Source organism: Orycteropus afer, unplaced genomic scaffold (genome assembly GCF_000298275.1).
Source record: "Orycteropus afer afer isolate SDZICR_OR568_19922 unplaced genomic scaffold, OryAfe1.0 scaffold00253, whole genome shotgun sequence".
In the NCBI taxonomy this organism is placed as follows: Eukaryota; Metazoa; Chordata; class Mammalia; order Tubulidentata; family Orycteropodidae; genus Orycteropus; species Orycteropus afer.
The window spans coordinates 5,138,770-5,150,331 of NW_006921840.1; the positions used below are offsets into that span (position 1 = coordinate 5,138,770).

At 38.2% G+C, this 11,562-nt stretch overlaps 1 protein-coding gene across 1 annotated transcript in view; it reads right to left on the reverse strand.

Annotated features, from left to right (window-relative positions):
• The window catches only part of METAP2 (methionyl aminopeptidase 2), a 44,153-nt gene extending 32,736 nt beyond the window's left edge, over nt 1–11,417 (reverse strand). Inside the window, exons 1-3 of the mRNA XM_007949762.1 lie at nt 11,267–11,417; nt 8,600–8,704; nt 2,692–2,757 (exon numbers count right to left, since the gene is read on the reverse strand). Of these exons, the coding sequence (XP_007947953.1) occupies nt 2,692–2,757; nt 8,600–8,704; nt 11,267–11,417 (322 nt within the window). The remainder of the gene's footprint in view (nt 1–2,691; nt 2,758–8,599; nt 8,705–11,266) is intronic.
• Nucleotides 11,418–11,562: the final 145 nt, after the last annotated feature.

An 11,562-nucleotide genomic window follows, 5' to 3' on the forward strand; every position in this document is an offset into this window, starting at 1 on the left:
TTGAACCGCCAGCCTTCTGGTTAGCAGTCAAGTGCTTTAGCCACTACGCTACCAGAGCTCCTAAAGGGAACACTAGAATTATAAAATCAAAAAGATCGTAGAACTCACCTTATTCAACTTCACATTCAAAGCAGGAATCCTTTAACACCCCTGACACACTGACTCCTGACAAGGGAGGCATTATCTCCCTAGCTAATTTATTATTTTGGGAGAGCTACAATGGTTAGAAAGAGCTCTGACAGTCTAGTGCCTCAGGCATTTGACTGGTAACTAGAAGGCTGGCAGTTCAAACCCATCAGTCACTCCTTGGAAGGAAGGTTGGGCAATCTACTTCTGTAGTGATACTGCCTCAGAAACCCCAGGAGGGGTCGCCATGAGTCGGGTCTGACCCAATGGCAAATAACAACAACAATGGTTAGAAAGTTCTTCTATGCTAAATCTCCCTGCCACATTCAATTATCACTATCAGTCCTAGCTCTGTTCTTTGAAGCTAAAAAATAAATAAAAATCTACTTTCCACTTCTATTGATCCTTATTCCTCTTAAAAAAATTCTAGTATATATTGTTTTTCTCACTTTCAGTCATATGGAAGAACCTTGAATTTGTCAATGTTCATTTTAAAGTGGTACTAGAACTGTCTTCTATTCATAGTCCAGATAAAGTACATGCAGTATAAGAATATACTGCTTATTCTAAAAATCCTACTGCTATTGAATAATTTAAGACTCCTTGCTTTTGGTTCACATCATGCTAGCATTAAAAATTCTGAGAGTTCTTATCCTAACTTATGTGTCCCTGTTAAATTTTCTGCTTGTTAATATCAGCCCAGTTAACTGGTATTTTGAAATCTTGTTTTTTGTCAACCAAAGTATTATCTGGTCACCCCCAGCTTTATCTCCTCTACAAATATGGTAAGATGCCTTTTACACTGTCTGTAAATCATTAAGACATGACAGTTACTTAAAAAAACTCAAAAAGGCCATTACAGAATAAAAAATTTGTAATGAAAAGGTCAGAGTTCAAGTTTAGACTTTACCACTTATTAGCTGTGACTTGGACAAATACAAATGGTGCCAAATCTAAATTTTTCATCTATAAAATGAAGAATCTGATGAAATCTTTCATGACCTTTAAAAATTAAATCACATCCAAGTTATTAGCTATGTATAATCTATAATAATCTGAGCTTCAATTATCATTAACTAATACTGTAATTCCCTCATTCTATAGATGAAGAAATTAAGGCAAAGTGGTTAAGTAAACGCTCATGAGTGTATAATTTAGGTTAATCCAGAAGGATTTAAAATCACCTACAAGAACATCTAAATTATACAAATAAGAGACATTAGAAGTAAATTAGAAAGCAAATTTCAAATCAAGAAAAAGAACAGAAAATACAGGCTGAAATAAGGCAATATAAAACCCCACAGATGACTCTAAGTCCTCCGGTAGTCAATAAAAGAGGAAATGAAGTAACTGGCATCGTTCATGGTGTTTCTGACTTAAAAACAGGTCAACTACTTGGAGTAGTAGCACATTATTCTTCATACTTGCATCAGACCAAAAAAGTAAAAAGTGTTTCATGAGAGTACTCAAAGAGAAATATAATGAACAATAAATTCAATAATATCCTCAGAGGAGGTAAAATAAAGCATCTGTCAGTAAAAGAATTCTATCAAAGACGTTAACACTCCTTCCTGCTGGTCTACCTTTGTTGAAGAGCAAATGTTAGAGTAATCTAGACAAACAGTTAATTCTCATAGCCATAACTTTTAATTATTTTGGGTAGAAGGAATAGGACATCATAATCCCTGGCAGTTTCCTGGAATGCAGGTAATCTGTACTCATTAAATACAGACTCATGTGCCCTCACAAATGATAGATGAGTGACTCGTGACAGCAGCAAGGATAGAAAGAAACACACCATGGGAATAATGACAGTGCCAAGAGCTTTCTTAAAAAATAATTTACACTTTTCCATCAACATAGACATAAAACTGATTCACAGAATTTGAGCCTGAAAGATTTTAAAGGAAGGAGTAACCAGACACTCAACAGTCCCCAATAACCCAACAGCATTTAAGATGAGAACTTCAGTTTTCCAATTCTCAAGCCAACCTTGACTCCCCAATACTACACAGTCTCCCTAAGGTATTTTCAGGACCCTGAAGATGCTCAGTCACGCTATTTATAGAAGCAAAATGTAAGTGGGATATTTTATGCAAATTTGAAATAGTACAATATAAAAATTATTAATAAATTCTCATTATTCACCAGTTTTAAATAATAGTACTCCTCATTTAATATTCATCAAGACTCTCCTAATTTCAAAGCTGGGTGGTAAACGGGGTTTAGCCTATTACCACATGGTAGCACCACTTTAACCACCCTTGCAGAGAACTGTTCTTCTAAATTATAAAATTTTTAGAAACTCACACCTAACTTGGAGTCAAATGCAACCAACCCATATTAGATCCCTTCGATGAATAACAGCTAAAGAATACGAGATTGTTAAATTGACATTATGAGCTAAATAGTTATTAATTTTACTAAATTCTATCTCTCTCTATTAAGTCTAGGTTTATATCTTTCACACATACCAGATCTTAAGCAATTTCAAACTCATTCTTCAAACCTGCCAGTTAACCACCACTTCTACCTTATCAAACAAGAGCAACTTAAGACACTAACGTCCTTTCTTCTTCTTCTTCTTTTTTTTCTTCTTTCCAGTTGCTCCGTCTCCATCGCCATCTCCATCTAAGACAATTTCAAATACATATTAATTTAAACTTCATAAACAGACAACAAACAGATAAACATGCCAGTATATACACAGAAACACAAACACCCAAAATGCATCTTGCACATTGTAAGACAAAGTTGACCCTATTTTCTTAGAAAATAATTTTGTATATTGCTAGCACTGATTATCAGAACTTGACTGTGTAATTAAAAGCACTTGCGAATTTTACCTTGACTTACCTTAATAAAAGAAATTGCTGGATAACATATTCTTAAAAATAAAAATGAATTAATTTCCTTTTTAAAAGCAAGGAATTATAACTAGTGTTAGTTTAATACCAATAATTACAGTTTATATTTGTTTCGCAGTCAAACACTCGTATTTCATGACCTCATCTGATCCTGAAAGCAATCCTGAGTTAACAACAAATGTTTAAGGAACCTGCCCAATATATCTAAACTGGTAAATAGCAGAATGGGGACAAGAATGTCACATGATTCCTAATCCCGTGTTTCTGATTTTGATGGTAGATATTTGAAGGGTTTCATATTTTTAAATGTCTTTTCCTGCAAAGTTTTTATCAGAGAAAAAGTTCCCCTTCTGGGACAAATTATATGGAAGCATCAGTATGGAACAATAAAAAGTTTTTTTGTAAAAAAAAAAACCCAGTATGGTCATATGCTGGTTGCTAATAATTCTGGTCAAACCACACACAGGAGGCATGAGTTTCATGGAACAGAAAGCAATATTCACATGAATTTTAAAAATTAACATTGTTGTTGCTGTTAGGTGCCATCAAGTTGGCTCTGACTCACAGCGACTCAATGTACAACAACAAAACACTGCCTGGTCCTGTGCCAGGGAATGGTCTCTTCTGACAACATGACTAAAGTATGTCAGACGAAGTCTGGCCATTCTCACTTCCAAGGAGCAATCTGGTTGCACTTCTTCCACGACAGATTTATTATTTCTTTTGGCAATCTATGGTACTTTCAGTATTCTTCGCCAACACAACTCAAAACCATCAACTCTCCTTTGGTCTTCCTTATTCATTGTCCAGCTTTCATATGCATATGAGGCGAGTGAAATACCATGGCTTGGTTAGGCGCACCTTAGTCTTCAATATGATATCTTTGTTCCTTTACACTTTAAAGAAGTCTTCTGCAGCAGACCTGCCCAGTGCAATACGTCTTCTGATGTCTTGACTGCTGCTTCCATTGGTGTTGATTGTGGAACCAAGTAATATGAAATCTCTGACTTCAATCTTCTCTACTTATCATGATGCTGCTTATTGGCCCAGTTGTAAGGATTTTAGTTTTCTTTATGTCGAGACGTAATCCATACCACAGTCTTTCATCTTCATCAGTAAGCACTTCAAGTCATCCCCACTTTCAGCAAGCAAAGTTGTGTCGTCTGCATATAGCAAGTCATTAATGAGTCTTCCTCCAATCCTGATGCCACCCTATTCTTCACATAGTCCAGCTTCTCAGATTATTTGTTTAGCATACAGATTGAACAAGTACGGTGAAAGGATGCAATCCTGACACACTTCCTTTCTGATTTTAAACCATGCAGTAGTATCCCCTTGTTCTGTTTGAATGACAGCCTTCTAGTCTATGTACAGGTACCTGAGGAGCACAATTAAGTATTCTGGAATTTCCATTCTTTTCAATGTTATCCATAATTTGTTACAATCCACACAGTCGAATGCTTTTGCACAATTAAACACAAGTAAATATCTTTCCGGTATTCTTTGCTTTGAGCAAAGATCCATCTGACATCAGCAATGATATCCCTCTTTCCACATCCTTGTCTGAATCCAGCTTGCATTTTTGGAAGTTCCCCGTTAATATACTGCTGCAACCATTTTCAAATTTTCTTCACCAAGATTTTACTTGTGTGTGATATTAATTATATTGTTTGATAATTTCCACATGTTGTTGTTATATGCCGTCAAGTTGAACCCGACTCATAGCGACCCCTCTTTGGGTTTCTGAGGCAGTATCACTATAGAAGTAGATTGCCCAACCTTCTTGCCGAGGAGTGGCTGGTGGGTTTGAACCACCAGCTTTCTGGTTAGCAGTCAATGCCTTAGGCACTATGCTACCAGATCTCCCAATTTTCACATGTTGTTGTTATATCCATCGAGTCGGACCCGACTCAGCGACCCCTCCTTGGGTTTTCCAGGCAGTATCACTATGGAAGTAGATTGCCCCACCTTCCTTCCGAGGAGTGGCTAGTGGGTTTGAACCACCAGCCTTCTGGTCAGCAGTCAAGTGCCTTAGGCCCTATGCTACCAGAGTTCCCAATTTCCAATAGGAATCATAAAAGAAAACACTCTTACCACTATATTCTTCCATTATAATTATCACACAAAATTGTAATAGTTGGTTTATACTGATCCCTATAGTCAATAAGCTCCTTAAGGATTAAGACGCCATTTTTTAAATTAAGCATGTGTAAGTTTCTAAGTATTCAGTGTCTGCTTGATACATGAATAAATGGCCTATTAGTTTATTTTACCTTATTTTTGTTAATTATTTCACTTACTTGGGAAATAGGAAGCAGCAGTTTAGTCAGGAAAGTGGTAATGTAAGTGGAGCAATAAGAAATTGCTAATGTCCAACAATTCTTTACTTACTAATTGCAATCTCTTATGTTTAAGCTTGGGAGCTCTGGTAGCATAGTGGCTAAGACACTTGCCTGCTAACCAGACGACTGGCGGTTCAAACCCACCAGCCACTCCTCGGAAGGAAGGCTGGACAATCCTACTTCCGGAGTGATACTGCCTCGGAAACCCAAGGAGGGGTTGCTGTGAGTCGGGGCCGACTTGATGGCAAAACAACATGTTTAAGCTTATAGAAGTAGCAAGAATCTAAGAGTAGACTAGAAACACAAATAGACTCAACAACCTAGCAAGGAAACTATGAAAACAATCCTCCTCACAAGTTATATAATCTAATCTACATATCCTGTGCTACAATTAACAGCAACCTTGTTAAATTCATTCATTCATTCATCCATCTACCCGATAAATGTTTAATGAGCTAATTGCCAGGTAGTAGATATGGAAGATATATGGAAGGCAAATAAAAACATGAATAAGATTGTCAATATCATTTATGGAAATGAAAATTAATAATACAGTAAGATACCAATACACACCTATAAGAAAGGCTAAAAGTTTTAAACTGACAATACCAAGTGCTTCAAAGAATGTGAAGGATCTGTAACTTTTTCATCTGTTGCCAATGACAATGCAAAAAGGTACAGACACTTTGTAAAAGTATGACAGTTTCTTACAAACTTAAACATACACACCATACAACCAGCAATCCCACTCTTAGGTATTTATCCAAGAGAAACAAAAACACATCTATACAAGACCTATATGCAAATGTTCATAGGAACTTTATTCCTAAGAGTCAAAAACTAGAAACAATCCAAATAACCTTCAAATAATAAACAAACAAATCTGTAATACTACTCAGCAATAAATATGGAATTAACTATGGATATGTATGTGACAACTGGATGAATCTCAAATTATTAATGTGCTAAGTAAAAGAAGTGACATTCTGTAATGATTCCATTTATGACATTCTAGAAGACAAAACTATAAGGACAGAAAACAGATCAGTGGCTACCAGTGACTGAGGGATGGATCAAGAGTCAACTACAAGAGGCACAGGTTAAGTTATCTGTAAAGGAAATGTTAAATGAATATGGCCTGTAACCTGGTTGTGCTGTTGGCTATAACAATTGTATACATTGTCAAAACTCACCAAACTGGACACTTAAAAGGTGAATATAATTTTAGACAAACTATATCTTAATAAACGTTAACTTACAACACTGCTAAATGCCCACAGGATCAGTTTTTTACAGATACCCCACACTTTCCAATTCAACACAACTAAAATTAAACGCAATACCTTCTTTTTTGCCTGCAAGTCTCCCTTCTCCAAATCTCTAACCAGCTTTCCCTCCCAACTTCACTATTTCAGTGAACAGCACCAATGCTTCACCTAAATTCAAACGACTGGAGTATAGGAATATAGCCTGTCTTTCTTCACAGTTCCCAATACTTGAATTCTGCTTCTACAACAACTGTACTACTAGATACTTCCTTTCTATTCTGACTTATGAATACCAACTTAAATCTTCGTCACCACCTGCCCGAACTATTGTTAGTAGCCTCCAAAATGATCTTGCCTTTCCTATACTTTTCCTCTCCTCCAAACAACCTGCACATACAACAAGATTAAATTATTTTTTCCTAACAGTCTTGTTTTCAAAAAAATGCTCAAAATGTCCATCAATGAATCACCAAATATGGCCAGTTTATATTATTTACTATACTTTGAATATTTCACCAGCATTGTCTCACCCCAAAATGGTCTTTTCTATTTGGTTTTATTCAAGTTTCATTCCTGCCAATGAGCCTTCCTTCAGCATTCAGCCCACCATTCCACCTCCAAATGTCTATAAACCTTACTGCAGGTACCAACATACCTTTTCATCTTTATATTTTGTTCTCCCATCACACCATCAATTCCTTTAGGAGAAATATTCTGAAAAGTATCTTCCCATTGTCTCAAAAAACCTCTCACAACAGTATTGGTTGATCCTGACTAGCAAGATGAATTAGGAAATCAATTAACCTAAATTGAAGAAAACGTCCAACATTCCTAAAAGTTAAAATACTCCTCTGATGTCAAGAGATTCATTTAACTTCACAGAGACACAAGGAGCACACATAGATTAACATCGTGTCATTCTACATGTAATGGGGTTTTCAGCGACCAATTATTATCTTTGATTTTAAAACTCATTTCTTGTCAAGACCTCAAAATGTTCAAAACCTGATGCATAAACTAAGAATGGTTAATAAGTGTGCTTAAGGAAGAAAAAAAGCCAACAATTCCCTTGAATCTTGACACGTTACCAAATTTAGACTATAAGCTTCTTGAAGGCAGAGAACATAGATTTTTAAAAGAAAAACAAATAACTGCTCTCCATTTCCCCAGCAAAATACCTAAAGTACCTTAGGGATTCAACGCTAATGGTTGAAAGGCAGAACTCCAGACTAGCAGCACACGAGGTAGAACAAGAGGCCACAGCAGTAGATAATTACACACTTCCAGATAGAAAGCCCCATCATACCTCTGTCAAAAAGGGCTGTAGCAATTGGAATATTGGGGAAAACTACCAATATTCCTAAAATTCTGAAAAGCAAAAATTTTCCCCTTACCTAATCTTCCCTTCTTCCACTGTCTTACTGATAAAATTCCAGCAGTCTCAAGAGAAATCTTATAGCACTAAAATGGCATTAAGAAACTAGAGTTATGGAGTTTAGAAGTAGTTCAATATGCTCTTTCGTGAATCAACTAGCTATGGTATAGAGTAAAAGGAATGGACTTAGACTCAAGACCTAGGTTTGAAAGTCTGGCTCTATTCCCCATATTTACTACCACTGAGCCAATTCCGACATATGCTGGGTTTTCAGAGGATATGATGAGAATGCATATGAAAATATCCTAGGATATTGCCTAGTACATATTAGTTGTTCAATACATGTTAAATAGACAGAACTTCAATTTTATCTTAGTATTCACCCACTACTTGGCTTTCTACCAAGTACACTTTTAAAAGTTGAGATATGTGTTACCTGAGCAGCCATTCAACATATCTAACATTTCAAAAGTTGCTAATAAATACTACTTCTTTTTATCTGTGGCATTAATTGAAGGTTTAACAAGTGAAATGAGAACGAGATTCTATGGACTATTCTTTTAGACTTTGTTTAAAGAATGTCACACTTTTCTTATCACAAAGATCAAATTAACTATTTACCTTCATCATCATCATCTCTTTCTTTCTCTTCTAATGCTTGTCTTTCTAATTGTCTTGCTACCTCATCAACTGAGGTTCCTGATTCTTTATCAGTTTCCTGTTGCCCTGTTAATGAAATAAAACAGCATTACGTCAAATCTAATAAAGACCTTTTTTCACTAGAGTAGCATCCTGGGAAACATATAAGAAAACTCCTTTACTAATAAGTGTTCAGAAAACAAAAACAGTATTGTGAACAACAGCAACAAAAAGTAAAGCAAAGTCACTGCCACTGAGTCAATTCCAACAGGCAGCAACCTCACGTGTTATAGAGAAGTCAGTCGTGGTGTTTATTGGCTAAAATCTTGAAAGCAGATCACCAGGTCTTTCTTCCATAGTGCTGCTGAGTGGGCTCAAACTGCCAATCTCTGATTTAGCAGCTGAGAGCAAGCCATCTGTGCCATCCAGGAACCGTAACAGAATTTGTTTAAAGACAAAAACCTAAAAACCTTCCATCCCTAAGTAGTACTGTATATTCACTAATTCATTCAACAAAATACCATTATATACCCTCTGTGCTATCAGCTACAGGATAAAAGAAAGAGTGGAAGTTGGTCCCTATCCTTACATAGTTTAACTTTTTAAAGCACTTCAACAGTTAGACTACAACAAATAGTTTAATTACCCAGTAAGTACTTAAGAAGTATTTCAGCAAGAAATGCTAAAGGTTTTAGTAAGAATAAGGAGCTCTGGTGGCGTAGTGCCCAAGGCATCTGAGTGCTAACCAGAAGGTTGGTGGTTCAAACCCAGCAGCCACTCTGAAGAAGGAAGACTGGACAATCTACTTCCATAAAGATTTACTTCTTCAAAAACCCAAAGGGAGTCACTATGAGCCGGAATCAACTCAATGGTGGTAAGCTGTCTCTTTTTTTGCCTCCAGTAAAAATAGGATTCATATGACAGCTGGGAGCTTCGGGGCCTCATGAAGAAAGAAGCTATCAAGAAGGGGTAGGTAAAATGAAAATAAGAAATGATATTCTATTATTAAAAAAAAAAAAATTGTTGAACATCTAAGTACAAGATCAGATCCCCGTCCTGGAAGTGACTATAATTGTTGTTGTCGTTACGTGCCGTTGAGTCAAACCCGACTCATAACGACCCCTCCTTGGGTTTCCGAGGCACTATCACTACGGAAGTAGGATTGCCCAACCTTCCTTCCGAGGAGTGCCTGGTGGGTTTGAACCGCCAGCCGTCTGGTTAGCAGGCAAGTGTCTTAGCCACTATGCTACCAGAGCTCCTCGTGACTATAATTAGCTGTAAAAATAATATGTGTATGTAGGAAGAGCTAATACCAGGTAGCACGTAAAAAAGTGACATTTTGGCTACTGTAGTGAATTCTTATTGAGATAAAACTGTTAAAAATGTATTAGGGCCAAACTGCAGAAGACCTTAAAGGACAAAGTGAAGAGTCTGGACTTCATACAAGAGCCAGGAACAGCCAACAAACCGTGTCCTAGAGTTAAATTGTGCTCTGGAACAAAACTCCCTAAGTGACCTGGGGTGGTCGGGAAAGATGCAATCCAAGGGCTAGGACTTGCACACCCCACGCTCCATGCCGCCCTCCTCCACTTCCACTCACACAAATCCAATTCAGAGTACAAAGGGCTAATCATCTAATCAAAATTTCTGAAAGTTATAGATTTGCCTCACCAAGATTTCTCAATTCCACAATCATCAGTTCTGGTCTCTCCAAATTTTCCTCCTTTCTCTCGCTGATTTTTATTAGAAACTGGTAAGAATTTTTTTTTCCTAAAATGAAGGACTTTGTGCAACAAAAACATCGACTTATCAAGATAAAATATTTGTAAAGTTCCTAGCTCAGAATATATCAAAATAAAATATGTGTAAAGTTCCTAGCTCAGAATATAACCCAACTGTAAACTTCTGTGTTTCCTTGCCTTACCAGTGGATTTAGAAATTATAGACCTAAAATGTCCCACTTTGAGACTCTGAATTCCCTATCCGGACTGCTCCCTAGGCCTTCATGTGTCATCATAATTTGGGCCTAAGGCACTAAGGCTTCACGTTGCTGTGGTGGTGGGCAGATGAAAATTCACATTCGGCAATTACTACTCCGTGACAAAAACGCACACGCGCGCGCGCACACACACTCCCCCCACAAAAGTGCAGCCAGCAACAAAAATCTCTAAGTGAACTGGTGTGGTGGGGAGAGGTGCAGTCAAAGCACTAAGACTTATCCAGCCCACCCCCACCCTCGACGAAAATACCAGGTTTCCGCAGAAAACCAGCAGCAGTACGGGTCAGAACCGGATTTTTGAGGTGACTGCCAAACCGCGTAAAAGGCAGAAAGACTGAGGCCCAGTGCACGGTTTCAAGTCCGTAAGACCAAAGTCTTGCGGATATACAGTGACTCGGGCCCAACGACCCCACAGCCACCACACGGGAAGCTGAGGCACTTTTTTCTTCCCACTCTGCCCCAGCCCTCTAGTTCCATTGGAGAAGCTGCTTTTACCCGGGTTGAGTATCGGTAGCCCGTGCCTTGCCACCCGCTCCGACTCGGAAATGAGTCCAGCCCTGAGCGTCATATCCCCGGTCCTTGCCACTCGTGCCGGGCCTGAGCTGTTCGGCCATTCCTGGCAAGGACCTGGAAAACACAAAACTCTTTACCTGCAACAGCTCCTTTACTCTTTTTCTTCTTTCGTCTTTTTTTCTTGGCTGCCTCCTCATTCGTAGAGGCAGCTCCCTCCTCCCTGTCGTCCGGGTCCAAATCGCCATTCAGGTGGGTCCCGGAGGTCGCTGTCTCCGCTACACCCGCCATGTTGCCCGAGAGCGCGCGAGGGAGTGAGACAGAGCGGCAAGGGCCCGTTCCTTCGTCACCCACCTAAACGAGAGATTCCGGAAGTTCCTCTCGATGGTAGGGGTGCAGGGAATGCTGGGATAGTGGAGGATTCGGCCACTCGGAG